The following is a 20563-nucleotide window of genomic DNA, read 5'->3' on the forward strand; positions in this document are numbered from 1 at the left end:
GTTTTAAACGGATGTGTCGCATTTGGTGTTATAGCAATTGCTCAAGTTCTTCCCATTAAATGTTATGGTCTGTTATCTAGAGGATTGTAGATATGGCAAATAATAATGCCAGCTCTGCGTCTAGATCCAGGCCTCGAACCTGGACCGCTCGCCGATCCAGAGTCCAGAACGCTAACCATAACGCCATTATGCCTCCCGTGAGGTATGAAGAGCTATTACTTTTTTGCAGTAGCCTTATGACACGCGTAAATTTAAAATATAAATCGAAAGGGCCAATCTCCATATTCATTTATTAGCTTTTGCAGAAATTAATCTTTTTGACGGTATTTTTATAAATGAAAAACCGGGATTCGGGATAGCGGTCAAAAAAGTGCGGGATGCGGGATTTTCTTGAAAAAGAAGCGGGAATGCGGGATCAGGATCCCCCTTCCATAGTGATACCCTGTAGATTGCCTTGTCAGACTACAGAATAATTGATGTGACTCTTTTTGATCTTTGTCTTTCAGGATACATCGTTTTTAGTGGAGCAAGGAGATGCAATGGTGCTCAGGTTGTTATGCTTTTTTGGTTTATTCAATTTGTTTTGTATTTTCAAGCTGGATAGCCTGTTAAAAGAGGTACATCGTGCTCTAACCAAATGATATTACGGAAGCCAATCGTGACCTTCAATACAACTATTTCCCGCACTTGCCATTTGTTAAAAAATTTGGCTTTGAGTTATGCTTGGTTGATTATGATTTTGGCCGCTGTGGTGATTGCTCGAAAAAACTTTAGTCCATTAGTAAGTTTTGCTAGTTTAGTTACCTTATTCTCACTTAATTTCGCGAGTACTAAATTTCGCGATTTTCGCGATTTTGAAAAAATCGCAAAATTTAATACTCGCGAAATATAGAACACGCGAAGTTTAAAATCGCGAAATTTAATATCGTACCAATAATATAAAAAAATATCGAAACTCGACGTGTTTTATCATAGATATTCCAACATGTCTGAGCTTTATGTTTAGGATTTTTTGTTTAATTCTTTCTATAAGTTATCTCCCACTCTATCAGTCGCACTGTTCAAACTGTTCTCCGCCGCCAAGTTCCTCAAAATCTCGCTCTTGCAGTCGTAGATGAACCTATTAGGGATTTAGACTGTTGAATACCTTATGTTTTGTTATGTGTATATTGTTTTGTTTGCTGTGTTTACGATGACTTTCATATTTTTATGTTGTTACAGTTTCGAGGTCAAAGATTCATATTGAAGAATATATAAAAATCGCGAAATTTAATACACTCCAATTGTACCTTCCTCTCAAAATCGCGAAATTTTAAAGTACTCGCGAAATATGGCTCTTGATTTTTCGCGAAATTTAGTACTCGCGAAATTTAGTGAGAATAAGGTAGTTTAGTTAGTTTTTTAATGTACTATGATCGGACAGCTTTAGGCTAAATAATTTGACTCACATTAGCTTTTGTTTTTCTTTTCTTCAGGGTCTTCGGGTATTAATCCAGTCCGAAAAGGAACCTTCCTTGCTAGATTCTCGAGTTGAAAATTTCCTCCAAGGAATTGAGGTTTGTTTAAACTGACCGAGCTTTTCAGATTTTCTTTTTAGATTTTCTTTTACAGTAGCCTCCCCTTGCAGGCGACGAAGGAGGAAGGGCTGTTTTTCTCTCTTTTCCATCCCCCATTGTGCCTGTTGTACAGGCCATTAATCGGAAAAGTTGAAGAATAGAACAAAAGGGGGAAATGAAAAAAAAAATCATACTGAATACAAACACTTGATTAGCTTAATCCTACTTTGAGTCCTGCAACCAGGCCCTGTTTACACCTTTATCAAATATATAGCCTTGAATGTTTTTCTTTGATTAGGAATATATTAAAGAGATGTCAGATGAAGAGTATAAGAATCACATCGAGGCACTAGCGGTTAAAAGGCTGGACAAACCCAAGAAGCTATCTGCGGAATGTATGAAACATTGGAAAGAAATTCTTTCGCGGCAATACAACTTTGATAGGGGTGAGGTCACTAAAAAAATAATTAGTAATTAATGGTTTCTACATATTATGAGTGTTTTAAGAATAACAGATCTGATCATCACAGGAAAAATGTATTGGCAATGTTTTGAGCGATTCTTTGTGTTCTTTCTTCAGATAATATCGAGGTGGCGTTTTTAATGACGGTGACAAAGGAAGATGTTCTGGCATTTTACCGGGTAGGAATTCATGACACAGTTTCTGACCTGTTAGGCCTGTTTCAAACGTCGTGCTACTGCCGTGCCGAACTCAAATGAATTTTGCCTGGCAGTGACACGACGATAGCATGGCAGCGGTTTCAAACGGCAAATTTGGCAACAAAACAAACAACACAAAACAACAAAAAGCTGCAATATAACATAAATTACACTAAAATAGTTATGAATTTAGTTCGGCACGACAAGAGCACGCCGTTTGAAATCAAGCCGTGCTACTCTCGTGCGGCACGGCAAGGCCTGCCTGGCTAAGTAGTCGTGCCAAACGTAATTCAGCCTGCCGAACTGAATGGTTTCAAACGTCATGCTACCGCCGTGTTCAAATCGAACTTTATTCTTCACTTTAGTTCAGCACGGTTGTAGCAAAGACTTTTGGAACAGGCCTTACATTTGGATAAATTAGTCGAGTTTCAGCAGCTGGTGCTTGCTCTGACGAGGACTGCTAACGCTCGAAGCGTCAGCCACTGAAACTAGCTAGGGCTTCTCCTTGTCAACGAATTTTTTTTGTTTTGCAGGATCTTCTCGCAGCTAACGCTCCCAGACGGCACAAGCTGGCTGTTCACATCTTGTCAAAAGCCAGTGAGTACAGCTTCTTTATAAAGAAAACGTTTTGAAAGTTTTAAAGCTCTCGAAAGGTCTCACATGAATGACTCGCTACCTTTTGAGAGGACAATAGAACAAACAACAGAAAAAAATTCCCCTAGCCCCAAAAAACAATAGCAACTGCTACAGTAGAGGACCAGAAGAATTACAAGCTTGTGAAAACTGTTACATTACAGTTTCGCATAGTAAAGTTGCCACTTCACAAGGTTGTTGGTTAATTTTTGCCAACTTTTCAGCGACTTTTTGACAACTTCTGATGGCTTTCATTTGAACTGGCCAATAAAAATGTAAGAGAGGCGAAGTTGTCAAGTTCCACGTTCTCTCTCCGACGACTTTCAACTCCGCCGCCCTCCATTCTTGTATTTTGATTGGCCATTTGAAACAGAAACCATCAAAATATTGTTTTCACGAAGATGTTAAAAGTTGTCAAAATTAATCAAAAACTTGTCAAGTGGCAACATCACAACACGCAGCACTATTAGAAAGAAACTCCTATTTTTTCAAATTCATGTTTGATGTTCTGTTTCTTGCAGTGTCCAAGAGGGGGAATAACAAGGGCTTGAACGATGTCATTGAAAATGAGAAAAATGAAGATGCTAATTCTCCATCTTTGGTAAACATCGTTTATTTGAGTCGTATTCTGTCTTTGTTTGATGCTGAACTAAAAAGTGATTTCTACCTCATGGGCCTCATGACTTGAGAATTATACATGCACAAATATATAGATAATTAGATTCTTAGATTTTTTAGATTGTTAGTGTTATTTTTATCTTTTCCTTTTGTTTTATTATTCATTTGTTTTCTTATTTATTGGCTTCCTGTAAAGTAGCTTTTAGCTAAGTGGAGTGCCACGTTAAATAAAGTTCTTATCTTATCTTATCTTATCTTTGATTCTGCACTGAAACTCTTCGTTTCTTGACACTCGCAAAAATGTCTCAATGATTTTTGAGATTTGCTTGATTTTTTTCTCTTGGATTACGAAACAAATTCAATGAAAAAGAACCTCACGAGCGATTTATAAGCAGTATGTGGCTACAACGTTTGACATCCCCTTCTCCCAAACATAACTCGGTTTTGATTTTAACAGGGAGAAATAAAAACAGAAATGTGAAAATTTATCTGTAGTAAACCAAGGCATGATTCACCATTTCTCATTGCTATGTTTGTGTTCTTCTTTTTAGCCAACGATCATCGAAGATATTGCTGCATTCAAGAGTGGGCTTCCACTGTTTCCTCTTGTACCGCCATACCACAGTCAACCCACGAAATCTAAGCTGTAGATCACAGGCTACCACTTCGCCACCGTCTCCCCCTCCCCCATATATCCTATTCTACAATCGCCTTCGTATGGAGCACGAGAACTCCCTAGCTTTTTTACTGACTTGGTTTCCTTATTTTGGGAAACTTAATGTACTGAAACATAATATTGATAATATATTGATTTGTGTAGAAGGTCTGGACGTACGATACAGCAAATTGCACAACCTCGTCCCCATGATGGCGGCCAGCTTCGGCCAGCTGCCATTTTAAAAACGGAGAAGACCCTGGGGACGAGGTTGCAGCATTGCACGCAATATTTCGTGCAATTGTTTCAATCAACGTTACCACCTGCTGCGACATTGCATGCAAAATTAAACGCGCATCCTTGATGCAACTGACCAAGAGCTAATGTTTAAAATTCAAATTAAAAATTGCGACGTTGGCCCAAAGAAGTAGGAAGTCGCAGCGTCTGTTGTTTTGCCGTAAGAGAAGAAAAAGGTACATCATTTCAATCGTTTTACGTTTACTTCGCCAATAATTACAAAACGGGGTGCATGCATTAGAGAAGCGTTTTTTTTAAGCAGAATGAAGGTTCATATTTGAGCAATGTTGTAGATGGTGGATCTTGTTGAAATTGTCGCGCGCAATGTTGCAAATGGAGAAATTTTCAAGGGTAGACAGGGTAGAATTAAGTCATTGTTGCACCGTGTGTACAGACAGGCCTTTACTTTCTCAGAACGCCTTGAGCGTCGAATCTTTTCGAGAGCCAGAAATCTCTCCGCGTCAATTATTACGTTTTGTTCCAGTTGTTGGGGCGTCGGCAAAGCCCAGAAATCATTTGATGCTTCTTAGACATGACATATATTTAATATCTAATAACTAGATAGGAGTACGAAATATTTAACCGTACAAAAAAAGTGAAGAATGGTAGGTCTTGAAGAATTGTGAAAGAGAATTTTAAATTCCAGAGACTCCCGAAATAAATATTACAAATCCGAAAAACGCTTTTGTGTTTGTTTGTATTTATTTTTAGACCACACGGAAAGTATTTGTCTGGCCTACTGAAACACAATACATACGGAAATGTTTTAGTCTTGCTTGAGTGTAAATTTACGGTTAGTAGCATACTAGAATTCACTGAATTGAAAGGACATTAATAAGATGGCCTTTTTTTGTCCAGTCAAGATAACATGGGATTGTCGCGAAAACTGAAGTCATGAAACTCTAACTGTTTAGCTCTTGAAGACTTAAGAGACTCCTTATGACTGGTCATAAGGAGCTTGCGTGCAGACCTTTAAATTTTTCCTGCGTACCAATACTGATTTTCAGTAAATTTATCGAAGTTGAAGGTTTGTTTTGTGTGATCCGTTTACGCATAAGGGAAATTTTTTTAGCTTCTAGAGGGAAAGGGACGCGAGGAGAATTAAAAACAGGTCGTCTAGTCTATTTTAGAGGATTGTCAGGAGGCAGGGAATGGCTGGAAGGTGTGAGACTCCGTTGCGTGCAATGTTGTAGACAGTGAATGACGTTTAAATGTGTTCCGCGCATTGCGCAGAAAAAGAAAGCGGTGTTTTTGTAGCCTTGGCGCTGGTCGCATACGCCCATAGCTGCTCAAGGCACTGAGAGCGGGTAAAATCAAGGCGTGCGTTTTTTTTCCGTTAGCATCCCATAGCTTCCCCTCCCTTCATCCGTCTCTCCGTCCCTCCCTCCATTCCTCCGCCCCCCCCCCCCCTCTTCCTCCCAACCTCTTTTCAACCCTTTCAAAACAGAAGGAAAATTAAATAAGACAATCTGTTAAAGTGATCACATCTGTTAGAGTGAAATCTGTAAAGTTGTCAGGGCTCCGGGTAATTTCAAGAGTAGCCATTTTATGCAATCCATTGTTCACGGGAGTCGTCCATACAATAAATAGGTTGAAGTAATTCTGTTTTGATTTTTCAAGTGAAACCAATAAACGTATCACAGGAACTTGGCGATGGAATGGTAAAATGCTGAAAAGCTACCTAAATTTATATTTAAATTTACTAAAAAACTGGCTATTTCTTTTTAACAAGTCCAGCAAGGGCATCTCGCGCACGATTCCCCTCACCCACCCCCGCCAAGAACCACGTTTGTCGCCAAGGCCAGGTTACCTTGCCAAGAAAAACATGGCGGATAAATTTAGTAAACCGTGTAAAGTTATGCAAATGATGCAAGAACGTTTTCGTTCCTCCCTCGCTGATGCGTTAAATAATGCATTGCTACGTGTTATCTCCCTGCGGAAAAACATACTGATTGGCCTACTGATCTTGCCATTTGTTCGAGTGTGACCACCATGCCATAACCTGTATAGCGTATAAAACGACAACGGGGTACAAGAAGCATATTTTCATGGACTTGAATCGATCTTGTGGATTTTGACATCAATAAGCAAAGACAAAGGAGAAAGCCGGTAACATATTTCATCTGTTTGACATCAGGCTACCTCACGATAGCGCTATTATTAATGTCTCTTGTAAACTTTAGCTTACGTTGATGTCTACTTTGTTCGCTTTTACGTGAAAGTTCCGAACTTTGCAATGTTTTTAGTCGAGTTTAACTGTCACAAAAAGAGCAAGAAGTTGTCTACATGGCATCACATGGCGACTTTTAGCTAATGACATTGCAAAAATTTCCCAGAACGTATCAGATCCTTTCTTGTGTCGATCGGTCGATTTAAGTTCATCAATCAAACCAGATCAAATAAACAGCCTTCAATGCTTATTATTATTAAGCCTTGGGCTTAAATACAAGAAAAAACAAATCGAATTTAAAAATAAGCAGTAACTGTACGCAAGGGTATTTGTTTTAGGTCAATATCGTAGGGTTGTCGCAAACACGGAAAAATACTATGCTAAATTTTTTATGAATACAAAAGGATGCACTTCTACAATAATTAATTATTTTACTTTTGTATAATTTTTAAACCCATTTTACTTAATCCAAATATCTCGCTGAAAGTTTTAATTAGTAAGTGTACAAATTAGACAATAATTTTAGAAAATGTGACATTTAAAAATGTAAAAATTATTCTTAGATTAGCTAGACTTAGATTTTAACTTATTTTATGTTGGATCTTTTATATGTTTCTTTATTTTCTATTGCATTTAGTGTGATGCCTTTCAGGTTTTCTTACTTAATAAATATGGTGATGACATTTAAGACTATGTGACATAAAAGAGATGCTTCATTTAAAAAACTCTGTCAGGGCCTTTTTTTTTCAGGGATTTGCTTTTTCCAGCTAGTTAGAAAATTAAGTATAAAGTAACCTGGGCAAAATTACATTTACAACCAGCTGCAATCATTCTTTCAATTGAGGGCCACAAGTTCATCTGACATCACTAACAATCTGTTTAATGTCAAGTGTTACCCTTGTGAAATAAAAACACCTTTTCTGTTCGGTGAATTGTCCAGAAGAAAATTGTAAATTAGACATCAACACCTAAATTGTCAAGAATTTTGGCCCGGATTCCAGACCATCTTAGCTTGGACAAATTCGAGTTAAAAAAATTTTTCACATGTCTTTGTGAACACAAATGTTTCGGATAGCCCTTCATCAGTGTGAAAACCGTTTTAGCTTGGAGTTGATCTTACGAAGTTTTGATCACGATCAGATTTGTCGATTAGTAGTGCATGTGATGCACATCTCAGTCGAGGAACGCCACAGGAACAAGAAATGAGACAAAAGAACAAAAGTGAGGACAACAGGGACAGACAGAGAGAGCAGCCCTAATATCATCCCCAACACTAGAACTTGTATACCAATCAGATGCCCTAACTTGACTGAGCTACTGAGAACTCCTGGCAAGCTACTAGGTCATATTCCTCCCCCTGTATACTGCTAGGATCAGCAATGTCAAAGTGTTTCTAGAGAGTGATAGAGAAGAAATGATGATAAATGTAAACCTTGGTAAAATAGTGATACGATAAGATAAGATAAGAACTTTAATAGTAATCTCCCCATAGGGCTTTTCAGAAAATATTTACAATAAAAAATAAATCTACTTAACACTAATATTTACAAATAAAATTGAAAATATACCAGCTATGCTGTTAATTTTTTTTTATTTTCAACTGCAGCTGCTGTAACCAGCACATGCCTTGATGATGTCTTTGCCAGGCCGTGTGGGTTGGCCAGTCACTGGAGACAAGACTCTTGAGTTTGCAAAAAATCCAGTTGAATTTATCCAAAAGCACATCAAGTCATGTAACTCAAGGATTTTTCAAGTACGAACACTCAACAAACCGCATGCATTTGTGGCTTCAAACCAAGGGGTTAGGGAGATTCTGGAAGGTAATCTGACAATATTTGTAATGCTTGTCATGAGGAACATGCATCTCATTAGCATTCAAATCCTGGACATATCTGACTAAGGGTGCTTTCCATTAGTCAGAATGTGAAATGGGCCCTTAACACTAGATTTAATTTCCCACAAATCCATCACAACAGGGTATAACAATTATGAATTGACTGATTTGACAGGACAAATCCAACTACAGTGCAACCCTGATATAACGCTCCTCGATATAACGATGAATATGCTATGTCCCGGCAAAAGTTACAGTGAAATGTATGGGACAAAACCCCGATATAACGATCTTCGATATAACAATATTCCTGATATAACGATGTGAATTGAGCGCACCGAGCGTAAACTTTTCCCCAATAATGATATTACGGTATCAGTACAGGCAAAGAGCGATAAGTGAAGACGATTACAGTCGTAACTTCAAATGTTTAAGTTTAGTTTTGTTTCTCTTTAACGATTCATACCTTGCCGGAAAACATCTAATGCTGTGTCGTTGCTGCAAACTTGAAATGCTAAATTTTTTAATTATTTGATACTCGATACAAGTTTTTAATTAAATAATATGCACTCGCCAGTAAAAAAGTACATTTTAATTTTACCCCGATATAACAATATTTTCGGCTATTTTACGGCTATATCGTTATATCCGGAGTCTCGATATAATGATACCTCGATAAAACAATATAATTTCACTGCTCCCTTGGCATATCGTTAAATCGGGGTTGCACTGTAACAATGGAATTCTGTTCTCGAAATATACTGGTCTGGCTGGCCAGTTCTGACTAATAGAAAGCAGCCTAGGTTACCTTGTTTTCCTATTCATAAAATGTGTCTTGATCTGCCGTCAAGGGAAGGGTTTGGGGCTTATTACAAGGAATGAACTTCCATAGAGGGACTTGTTAGAAGGGGAGGGGGAGGGGGCTTAAAAGGGAGAGAGAGGAGGCCACCAGAGCTTCCACAGCACATTAACTAAGCTCAAACTGGCTACAAAATGGGGTAATCATAGCAAATCACAGACTAGTAGGGATATTCTGCATGTATTTTAGACTGAATACTAAACACCATGCCCTTTTCATTTGGTGACATCATTTTACAGTATCATCACTTCCCCTCCCCCTCCCGGGAGACAGGTGCAATGGTACTACTTCTCCAAACTGAGCAGTTAAGGGTACATTCTTTTGAGAATATTCTGGCTACTCTCATTCACTTTATGAATGACAGAATACACAGAATAGCAATTTCCTATTAAAAGAAAGCATTTTCTGAAAACGGAATACTGGTGGCGGTGATGATCTGAGAACTATTGTATCTGCACATGGGTGACTTTTGAATGATCTGGGGTGGTCAGCAGTGCATTGCTTGCTGCCAAAACTATCCCAAAAGAATGCATATTCTGCCTAGATTCCAAGTAAACCATATTCCGTTCATTCAGTTCATATTACTGCTATCATCCTACAGTATTTCAAGTAACATAAAATTCAGGCTATAAGCCCCACTGGTTATAGGCCTATATCTACCTGGAAACAAAAAAATACATCCCGCAATAACGCCCCCCCCCCCCCTTCCCAGATATAAGCCCCCCTCTGCTGGTTGACAGTACTGAACAGGGCTAAAAGTTGATTTATTATGACTTTTTACTTAAGAACGTATTTTGATCAACACTGGCTTGGCTCGTTTCGAAACGTTTTTTATAATCCGCTTATAAGCCCCCTAGTTTATAAGCCCAACCAAAACCTCTTACGAAGTTGGATAAGCCCAGGGCTTATTACCAGAATTTTACGGTATTCCTTTTCTAGAATAGTCCCAAAAGAATGCTCCCTTAGTAAACTTTTTCAGAACATTTTTGTGATTCAAGGTTTTTATTTTTTCATTTACAGACAAGGGAGGCAAGCTAGACATGGGCTACAAGGATTTTGGATACATGTACAGTTTATATGGTGACTTAGTGATTTTCAACAGTGATGACGAAGCTATAAGGCTAAGAAACATTCTCCATAACGTCTTTAGACCTGAAGAGGTGACTCGCTACATGGGAGAAGTGGAGATTGTTTCTTCTAGGTTATTGAATAGCATTGAAGACGGTGACATTGTTATTCCTTATAAACTGTTCAAGCAGCTAACAACTGAGATGTGTTTGCGGTTGTTTCTGGGTCTGGAGATGGAAACTGCAAAAGAAGAAGCTGCATCTATTACTGATCTTACAATAGCTCACTGGCATGGTAAGAAAATATTATCATGCACTCTTTAAATACAGTTAAACCCATGTATTTGAAAAATGTGTTTATTATAACAGGGCCCTGTATATCAGGGTTCTTTTCCTTACATTTAACTGTTCAGTAACTTTGGTCGGGCAGAAGAATATTGTTTGTTACTCAGACTTCATTATAAATGGGCCCATTATATCTGGTTTCCACTATATCAGTAAAAAGTTTTTCGAAAGTCGTACCTAGTCTCTATCTGTAGGACTAGGAGAAACAAGGTGACTAATGTCACTTGACAACTTGTTGTAATATTTTTGACAAAGTTGTGCTTGCTACATTGGCCCCAGTAATGTAGCAGTTCAGTGTCTTTCCCAGTAACAGCACAGTGCTAGATTAAAGTTTAAAACAACATTTCGCATAGAGTACCATTTCCCCCTCTTAATACAATCGACTAGCCCCTCCCTCCAAAAAGAACTGACCTGCAATCCTCTCTTGTATTATAATTGACTCAATCAACAACTCTTGTCAAGTCACTCTAGCTCTGAACTTCAGCATACTGACAATTAAATTGCCACCATGCTGATTGTGAAATATTTCTATAAAATTATGACGAGTTTTGTGTGCAGTTGCTATAATCCACATGGTTTTATTTGAAAGGGCTTATATCTGTTCCGGTGAATTTTAATGTTTATGGTTACAAATCTGGATACAGCAAGGCAATGGTGGCAAAGGTACTGTATCCTGCTCAAATCATAATTTCCTAATAACTATACACTCCTATCCCGAGCTTATATTTAACACCCTGTTTGGTTCTTGTTACAAATCATAGAACTTTGAAATGATGGAAAATAGTGACAGCTGTGTATTCATGAACAGAATCTGTTGGAGGCGGTTACAGGGCTGCATGTTTTGTCTTATTTTCTTAAAACAGTTTAGACAGTTTTATATAATTGCCCAACAAAAGAGGGAGGTTAGGGCCATAAGTAGCAAGAGGCAAGACGAGGCACTTGCCTCCTCTAGATTTTTACCCAAATTTAAAAACAAAATAGGTTTTGTTTAGAAAATAATCCCCGTTGAAATACCTCATGCTGAAGAGTTTCAGAGCTTCTAGATTTCAATCTTTTCTGGAGGGCATGACCCTTAGTCCCCTTGCAAGATCTTGCCTCGTCTATGGCAAAAGTTTGGTTACCGCGCTGGAGGTAGGGTTTGTTGCTGGGGGGTCTAATACCGGTTATTATTGTTTGTTGAGAAAGATTCCAGGACTTGAAAATTTACCCATGGCAATATTCTCAATTTAGCTTCTAATTAAAAGCAATCAAAAACGGTGCTTAACATTTAAACTATGCTTGGATAATTGTATACATGTACCTTATCTAAACTCTAAAATGGTATTTAATTATTGCAAAATCTCTTTGACAGAATCGTCTCCTGAACATTGTCAATAAGCGTCTTTCAGAGGAGAAAAATGGGTGAGTGAATGGACAAAAACAGCTTACTCTTAACAAAAAGGCCCCCATTGAACATTATAGTTTAGCAAGGTTTGCTCTGCTCCAGGGTACCTTGAATCACTAGATCAGTACATTGTAATAATGCAACAGTAAAGTTTCATCTCCATGAAATCAGTTGAGACAGTTTTTGAAAGTTTAAAAATGCTGTTTAAAAATGTTTCAAGAAATTAAATGATGGTGGGCTGTCTCTTAATGCTTCATATGATTACTGAAAATACGAATGTTGAAATCTAAACATGAACATAACTATAAAACACAAACAGGTAGTTAATCCTTTTTTGTTTCACCTTCTTTTAGGTTTTTAAATGCAATCAGGGAATCTGAATTTAAATCAAAGGCTGAAATGGCAAATCACATTTTGTTATTTGTGTCTGCTCTGGTTCCAAAGGCTTTGTCTTCCTTGATGACATCTTTCTGTATTGAACTTGCTAAGCCGCAAAATGTAAGTTAAACAATCGATTGATCAGTCAGTCAGTCAGTCAGCCGACAAACAGACAGACAGACAGACAGACAGACAGACATGAAATGAAAGGGCAGTTTATAATGACTTCTACTTAATATGCGTTGTCACGTTTGATTTTCTAGATTGAAAAACGGCTCAAAGCAGCCCGGGATGACAGATATCTGGAAAATGTCCTTTTAGAAGTAAAAAGACTTTGGCCACCGTTTTTAGGAGGTCGAAGAATTGCAAAAGAGGTAAGCTCTTAATTGAAACGATTTGTGTTACATTCTTTGCTGATTGTGGTCGGAGGGTCAGAAGGGGGGGTGGGGGTCTATCCAATAGTTTATTATTGTATTTCCATCCAAATGTATGATGTTTGAAACTGAAGTGTGGTAGTGTAGCGAGGGATAGTATATAACATCTCAAGCTAATAGAAATTAATCGTTTTGTATATCTTCCCCGCAGGAAGTGGAAATTGACGGCTTCAAAATCCCCGGAGGTTACCATGTAGGATTTCTCACAAGAGCTGCCAACTGCGACCCAAAAATATTCCCCGAAGCTGAAACGTTCTTACCTGAACGATGGGACACTTGGTGAGAATTTTAAAATACAAAGTAGATTATGAAGTCAATTTCGGCTCTCTTTTGGCACCGTTCCGAAAATGATAAAAATCGCTGTATGAATTTTATTGTTCTGTTTGATTGCCGGTTCCCCTACCTTTAACTTTTTCACGTCTGAGTGTAAGCATGCCTATGTAAATATAGCTGGGGGGGGGGGGGGGGGGGAGGAAGCCGGGCATAGGCCGGGCATTTGAACTTCGCTGAGACTTTCTGATCAAATGCCCAACCCCAGGGCATGTGTGGATGTTCAAAAGGGTCACTTAGACAACAAAATGTTGTAAGAAAGTCCATTGAAACGGTCAAAAGTCCCCACTACGGGAAAATACTTGCTGTCAAATCCCCCGCCTATGCCCGGCCTCCCCCCCCCCCCCCCAGCGGCTTAACATTGATAGGTGCATAATGATGTAACTACATTCTGCAAAGTACATGTGAAAGGTATAGTTTAAGCATTTGAAAAATTCAGGCCCCGGTTTTTCGATTATATTTGGGACGAAAGAAGAGGAGCAAAAACAAACAAACAAACAGAAAACAGTGATATTTTTGCCCTGATTACATTCACATTTTTCTCAAACGAAGTAAAGTTGTTAGTACTTACTGATTTCTTCTTTCACAGTAACCAGTTAGACCGAGATCGAGTGTGGACGTTTGGCTCAGGTCCCCGAATGTGCATAGGACATAAATTCATTCACAAGATTATTAAGGTTTGTTTTTCGCGAGCCTTGTTAATTAGTTGTACATGGGAAATGATCTATTGTGATTTTTATCGCCGGAAGAACTTCAGAACTGGGCTACTTATGGCAAAAGGACAATTGGATGAAAAGACAGAGTACCCTTTTAAGGCCCTGGTCTAACGGAGGCGCAACCAGTCGGAAGTTGACTTTGCGCACAGACTTGCGTTGGGTGGCTAAACGGACTCGTAAGTGCACGCAAAAAGAATAATTTCAAGGCTGCGGGGTTTGTCCTGCACAGTCAGAATGTAGCGAATGACGTGTGATCAACTTGCGTTGCCTTGCGTGGCCAAAAAACTGGAGTGTTGTCTGCAGATTTAAATTCACTCATTGACTAAAACTTGATTTTTTTTTTTTCATTTTCTACAGCTTATAGCGAGACATCTTCTCCAGTCGTTCGAGTGGGAACTGGTACCGGAACAAGATTTGACATACAAATGGCTTCCAGTGTCACGGCCGAAAAACGATGTTCAAGTTGTGTTTACAAAGATTGGCTTATGAAATAACCATTTTTTCCTTTTAATTTTTACTTATCTTTTTATTTTTCTTAAAAAAGTACGTTTCAAACATTTTTCAGAAATATAATAACGTTTTTTTTTTTTATTTTTTGGTGGAAATTTCTTAAAAGGTTTTTTTTCAAGGTAAACATAAACAACTTCTACTGTGTACAAGTTATAATGGTGTCTTTTTATAACTCCCCAAAAATACGAGAATTGTAAACGTCTTAAACTGGTTCGTTTTAACAGATGTAACTGTGCTTTTAAGCGCAACGCTTAAAAGCGTTGATGTTTCTTATAAATAAAGAATATATTGACTGCATTTTTGTCAGTATTGATAGTTGTCTATCGAACAAACCTTATTGACGTAGCCATTTGTCCATTGAAGAGACAAAACAAGCACTATCGTAATATCAACGCTGTTATGTTCGATTCATTTTTGTCATGTAGCATGCGTATTGAAACTGTAGGGCTGTCTTTTTGTTGGGGCCGCCATGTTGAAATACAATTTTTCTTATGTCGAATCGAACCTTTCCTAAACCGATCGTGGGGTTTCTCAGGATTTTTAAGTTACATGGGCGCAATTAGTAGACACGAATAGCCACTCTTTTCTCTTGGTTTGTTGAGCAAGAAGCGATTAAAAAAGCGAGAGGGAAAATGGCATCTTGTGGGGTTGGGGTGTTGCATGAATTTTTAACTGCCCAATAATTGTCCACTCGCCCCCTCCTTTGGTAATCTAATGGTCCACTCCTTGTAACTCTGGTATGTGTGAGATACATGCAGAATGACCTGACAAGGGGTAGTGTTGGGTTTTGGCTAGATGCCCCGTTATTTCGCCTGAAACCATTCATATTCCCAAGTTGGGGCAGAAGTCCATAATTCCATAATTATGGACTTCTGGTTGGGGCAGATCTGTGAGGGAAAAGAACACAGCTAAAAGAACCCGGTTATCTTTAATAGGGAGGATGCAAAAGTAAAAAATTCAACGCAAAAGAATATAACAGGCCAAGAAACGTAACACTGTTTTATTTGATATTTGAATGACAAAGAGAAAATGTTGGTAAAAGAAAATAACCTAAACCATTTTCTGGTCTCAAGGATTTACAAGGCAGTTGAACTCGAGAGACACAGCACGCCAGCGCGCGTGTCTCTCACAAGAGACCGCTGACTCGTATCACCAAGAAAACAGAAAACCTACATAATGAGAAACGATTTCTTTAAACATGAACTCGCGCTATTAAACAGTAACGGTAGCCACACAATCGGTTCGTCCAACTGGAATTATTTGTTTAGAGATAAAATTGCAAAGTGAAATGTAACCATACCACAACGCCTAATAAATCGTATAATTCAAAAGACATCTAGTCAACGGCTCTTTACCAATTCCTTTTTGTCGACAAAGGTCATAAAGGACTGGGAAAAAATCTTACGCCTTCCCTTGATTCAGTGCGAAGCAAAGGACGAAAAGACTTGGAACAGATTTTCGTTAATAGCGCGGGTTCGTGTTTAATTCACTTACAATACCAGAAAACACTCAAATACACTCAAACACTCAAATACGGTTGAATTTATCTCCCAAGCATTTAACTTATAATTTTCTTCAATTTCTATTTACAATTAACCATACAACTACATCATCAATTATTATATTCATTCTATAAACTTAGTGTGATATTTTCCAGAAATTATTTCAAAAAGTGCAGCTGAACCAGACAAAAAATTGTTTTGTTGCTGTTTGTAGAAAAGGACACGATTGTCAAGTAGTGCTGTAATATAGTAGGACAGTATAAAAATACCCCATCCACTGAATTGAAAGATCAAAAAGTGTATAATTTTTTTAAAGGACTTCATTTTCATGTTAAAGTTTTTCATTCAGGTTGTCTGTGAATACAGCCGCATTTCATTATTTAGTCGGGGAAACAAGTGCCAGTTGATGGCGACATCACTTCTCCGGGAAGTGACTGAGCCCGCGGTTTTTGTCCCAGAAGTTGCTAAGCAACATGACGTATCTCTACACGCGATTGCTTTTAGAGTACTCGTGAGCGCATGCGCTAGTTTTTGATTGGATAAAATAATTCGGAAATTCTTCGAGTGCTTCAACGAAGATTTCCCTAAACTGGCAGTTTTCCCCCCGACTATATTGCTGGCGCTGCTAAGGGGATCAAGGAATATAACCAGGGCTAGCGGCTAGCAGGAGTGAAAGGCGGCTGTAATGGTAGGATTTTTTTAAACTGAATTTCCTGCATTTTTATCAGTTTCCATCTCAGCATTTGTTTGGGCTCGTCACGCAACGCTCCCTCGCGAGAAGCGTTGCGTGACGATTCAAATAACGGCTGCGAAGGAGACTTACATTTTTAACTTATCCTCGAGTTAATTTAGAATTTTATGCAATGAAAATAATGCTTCATATTAACCTTTTATTTGTGTCTAGAAAAAATAACCCTCCGTGCGAAAATGTTTTTAAGAACCCATCTCAATTAATTAATTTAAACTAGATCTATGGTGATATCAAAAATAAACGGATAAACACGCATTATTCAAAACGTACGTATTATAACAAATGTAGAAAACTGTTGTGAATACGTAAATATACACAAAGTACAAGCATATTTAAAACTGAATTAAATAACAACAAATACAAAAAAGAAAATAACTAAACAAAACGCTGTTGTTTAAACACCTCAATACGCTCTCAAAAAGCATTAATTTATATTCTTTTTATCTTTAGTTTTTCAATAATACTTCAGTTAGAAACAACACCTCGAAGCGTTACAAACTAATTTTGACGATACGAATCATTCGTCGCACTTAACCAAAAGTAGATCGAAATTTGTCACTTGCGTACGTACAAAGAGGCTAATCTCACAAAGAATTTACATGAATAAGCCCTTACGGCGCACATCCTATTACATGATTGAAAACTGCGATCACTCCCTTTGGTCGACGGGAAGAGAAAAACGAGCGCGCGCGAAGCCATTGTACTCATTGAGGTAACTTAGGCTAGAACAAAGTTTGAACACTGAAATCTAAGTTTTAAAGATGTTACTCTTATGTCGATTTTTTTCAAACATTGATCGTTCGTACTCGAGACTTGATGGTTATGATGAAACGATGAACGCGATTTGGGTAGTACGAAACTACATTCCAGCCACTACAAGAGTCACGAACGGTGCTACGGCCTATTCGATGTTATTTATTTTAAACGGTTTGACTTGTTTTGCTAGCGTGTATACGGTTACTAGAAAAACCTCTAATTAAACCTCTATGTGAAAATAGGGCCTCATGATGGAATAGTTTCTACGAAGAAAGGGCTTTCGTATCTGTTTTTATATAGAAACATTCACCTCTAAATCGAAGACTCAATCTGCGCAACGGGTAGAAAACTACTTCGGCTCTCGTTACCCGCATCCTTGAACGATAGAAACACACTATCGTCACCAGTTGCATACCGCGCAGAGCCAGAGACTGGGGAAGAATTTTTGTCGTCAGAACCAGGCTGTGCAAGAGCTTCTTCTTCTGAAGTAGTCTGCTGACCAGCTGCTTGCCGCTGTTGTCGGAATTCCAGGCCTGGTACCGGTGTCTGGGGAGGGCTAAGGCGAGTTTGAGACTGCGCTGGATGATCTACATCCGGGATTCCTGGGAGTGGATCGTTCGACTTGCAGAAGAACCATGAACCAAAATACAGAGCAGCTGAAAGAACTGAAAGAGAAAAATTAAAGTACGCCATTAAGAAAGTTCCGGTTCGTATTCTGCTCCAACGTTTTCAGTCAAACGTAATGAGCGATTGCAGGAGCTCATTAGCTCCTGGTGATTGACACTATGCCAGTAAAACTGCTTGTTTGCACGTGACTCTTAAGGCGGCGAAATACGAGATACAAAAACCCTCAACTTGTCGCGCAATATTGTTGCATTGCCAGTTTAACGAGTTGTTGCACGTATTTCTACCGCGCGCTCAACTTGTCTCGCAACAAATTTCGGCGTTGAAAGTTGAAAAACAAATTGTTGCAAAAAGTAGAACTTCGTTCTATTTGTGCAACATGTTTGCAACTTGCAACACTGAAATTTGTTGCGAGACAAGTTGAGCGTGGGGTAGAAATACGGGTTTTTGTATCTCGTATTTCGCCGCCTTTAGGTAAGTTATTGCCGGGGGGTTTCGGATGTTTCGTCCAGGGGATCTAAGTTCCAAGCCTTCAATAACTGAAACTGCTGTTTTCTTTTCCTTAGTACGAAATTTAAGCTGTCAACTCCTTGGTGCTACTTCGAAGCTAAGTGCATGACCACTATAAAAAAAAATTCACATTTTTCATTTTACGCCATCAGTATGCAATTTTTGGTCTTCAACTAAAGACGTCTTTTTCGAGCGCGAAGACTCAATAGAGACCGGACTTCAGTTTCTTAAACTAAGTCTGCCGAAAAAAAGAAGAAAGACGTCTTACTCTGAAAAAAGAGACCAGCTGCCACGAGCAAATAGCTGAGAAGTTCATTGTTGTATTCCAGACAGCTCCCTTGGCCGTTACAGGTCTCTTCCCACAGGATACAAGTCTTGTCTATAAATGCACCGAATATAACAGGACCAGGCATAGAGCCAAACATACACAGAAATAGCCACTGTAGTCCCAGAGCATACGTCCGCTGGTTGTCTGGAACACATCTGGAAAACAAGGAAACATTGCGGTCAGTCTGGGGAAAACTAAGTTTGTCTGAGCCCGCGGTTTTAGGCATTGAGGTTGCTAGGCAACATGACGTAATGTCATGAAGTCAAGCTGAGGTAAAGTAAGAATCTGAAATTCTTCGCGCTGTTGATTTTGATATTTAGCAAAACAATGCCAAGCTTCAATTTACAAAACGAAAGCATCGCTAGTATACACTCCCAACAGTCTGGGGCTAAAATACACACTGTTTCTCAGTATGTAGTAAGTTTGGATCAATAGGCGGGCCCCCCCCCCCCCCCACCACACGCGGGAAGAGGGGGGGGGGGGGGCGGAACCAAATTGATCCGTACGTTTTACATACCACGACAACAAACACAAATAAAACCAAAGTCACTAAAAAGTCCACAGAATTGTATTCCAATAGCGTTCTCAAACTTATTAGTTATTCATCAAGTTAAAACAAAGAAAATCATAACCGTGAAAAAGGTTGAGATGCCCGGCATAGATTTTTACGATTTTATTTCTTCGTTTACTCCGTAGTTTTTTGTTTTGATTGAGAAGATATATCAAACACTCGAGAGAGTGTTTCATCGGCTATCCAAACACCTCGAATTTCGTCAAAAATACTCCTCAAACCGTTAAAAATAGTTTGTTAAAAACATTGAACTAGCGACAACTCACAGCAAGAAAAAAAGAGCTCTAAAACAACTGGAACATGCAAGAACCCACCTCAACACGACAGTTTTGTTGGGCGTGGCGTTCATAAAATTGAAGATAAGCAGCACAACAGCGCCGAACAGAAATGGAATGAGATTCTTACAATCCCGGTCACAAGTTCCCTGTTTGGCGGTACCATAAGGAGTGGAAGTCACTGGAGACGTAATACAACGGCAGCTCTCATACTCCTGAGGTAACAAAGAAACAAAATAAATAAATATATAAATACCTTAATAATTCCGATTATAAGTCCTTCCCGCTTACAAGCCCCCCCCCGGTTATAGGCCCATCTTTGCTCAAAACAAATATATTCATCCGATTATAAGGCGCCCCCCCCCGAGATATAAGCCCCCCTCTACCGGATGACAGTACTGAACAGGGCTACATGTTGCTAGTTGATTACGCGTTTTTAACTTTAAAAAGGTATTTCTACCGCACGCTCCCTTGGCTCTTTTTGAAACGATTTTTTCAGTTCCGCTTATAAGCAACCTCCCGGATATAAGCCCCTCCGCTTATAAGCCCAGCCCAAAACCCCTTACGAAGTTGTATAAGCCCAGGGCTTATAACACGGAATTCTACGGTATATAAATAACTTAATAAATATATAGCTTAATAAATAAATGAAATTTTCAAGTGCAAGCACTGGCAGCTTGTTTGCTGAAGATATTTTCGCCACCTTTATGCCGGTTGTACTCCCCCTTGAATGGGATACTAGTCCATTCAACATTTAATTCGCCTTTACCAAAAGTGCCTTGCCTGATAACACTACGCAA

The 20563-nt window shown here is 38.8% G+C and overlaps 3 protein-coding genes across 9 annotated transcripts in view; 2 read left to right on the forward strand and 1 right to left on the reverse strand.

Moving 5' to 3' along the window:
* Nucleotides 1–5099, forward strand: part of LOC144643226 (insulin-degrading enzyme-like) — a 32769-nt gene extending 27670 nt beyond the window's left edge. Inside the window, exons 26-32 of the mRNA XM_078502423.1 lie at nt 507–550; nt 1476–1556; nt 1855–2002; nt 2137–2198; nt 2750–2813; nt 3371–3450; nt 4019–5099. The gene's annotated coding sequence lies outside the window, so the exon portion shown is untranslated. The remainder of the gene's footprint in view (nt 1–506; nt 551–1475; nt 1557–1854; nt 2003–2136; nt 2199–2749; nt 2814–3370; nt 3451–4018) is intronic.
* Nucleotides 5100–6222: 1123 nt separating this feature from the next.
* Nucleotides 6223–14743, forward strand: LOC144643207 (uncharacterized). Its single transcript, XM_078502394.1, has 10 exons — nt 6223–6528; nt 8196–8409; nt 10303–10644; nt 11284–11357; nt 12046–12095; nt 12432–12576; nt 12720–12830; nt 13042–13169; nt 13810–13897; nt 14294–14743. Exons 2-10 carry the CDS (start codon nt 8220–8222, stop codon nt 14423–14425), a joined length of 1260 nt encoding a protein of 419 aa, XP_078358520.1. The 5' UTR covers nt 6223–6528; nt 8196–8219; the 3' UTR covers nt 14426–14743.
* A 688-nt stretch (nt 14744–15431) lies between these two features.
* LOC144643184 (solute carrier organic anion transporter family member 4A1-like) overlaps nt 15432–20563 on the reverse strand; it is a 28936-nt gene continuing 23804 nt past the window's right edge. For all 7 annotated transcript variants that reach the window (XM_078502354.1, XM_078502356.1, XM_078502353.1 and 4 more), the window contains 3 exons: nt 19803–19978; nt 18858–19072; nt 15432–18120 (listed from right to left, as the gene is read on the reverse strand). In XM_078502354.1, the coding sequence (XP_078358480.1) occupies nt 17768–18120; nt 18858–19072; nt 19803–19978 (744 nt within the window). In that variant the 3' untranslated portion in view covers nt 15432–17767. The remainder of the gene's footprint in view (nt 18121–18857; nt 19073–19802; nt 19979–20563) is intronic.

Source organism: Oculina patagonica, chromosome 2 (genome assembly GCF_052425735.1).
Source record: "Oculina patagonica isolate OP01 chromosome 2, crgOcupat, whole genome shotgun sequence".
In the NCBI taxonomy this organism is placed as follows: Eukaryota; Metazoa; Cnidaria; class Anthozoa; order Scleractinia; family Oculinidae; genus Oculina; species Oculina patagonica.

Coding starts and splice junctions, on each gene's coding strand:
- LOC144643207 (XM_078502394.1), top strand. CDS start 8,220: ATGATGTCTTTGCCAGGCCGTGTGGGTTGGCCAGTCACTGGAGACAAG. Junction 8,410..10,302: donor GGTTAGGGAGATTCTGGAAG/GTAATCTGACAA, acceptor TTTCATTTACAG/ACAAGGGAGGCAAGCTAGAC. Junction 10,645..11,283: donor TACAATAGCTCACTGGCATG/GTAAGAAAATAT, acceptor TTTATTTGAAAG/GGCTTATATCTGTTCCGGTG.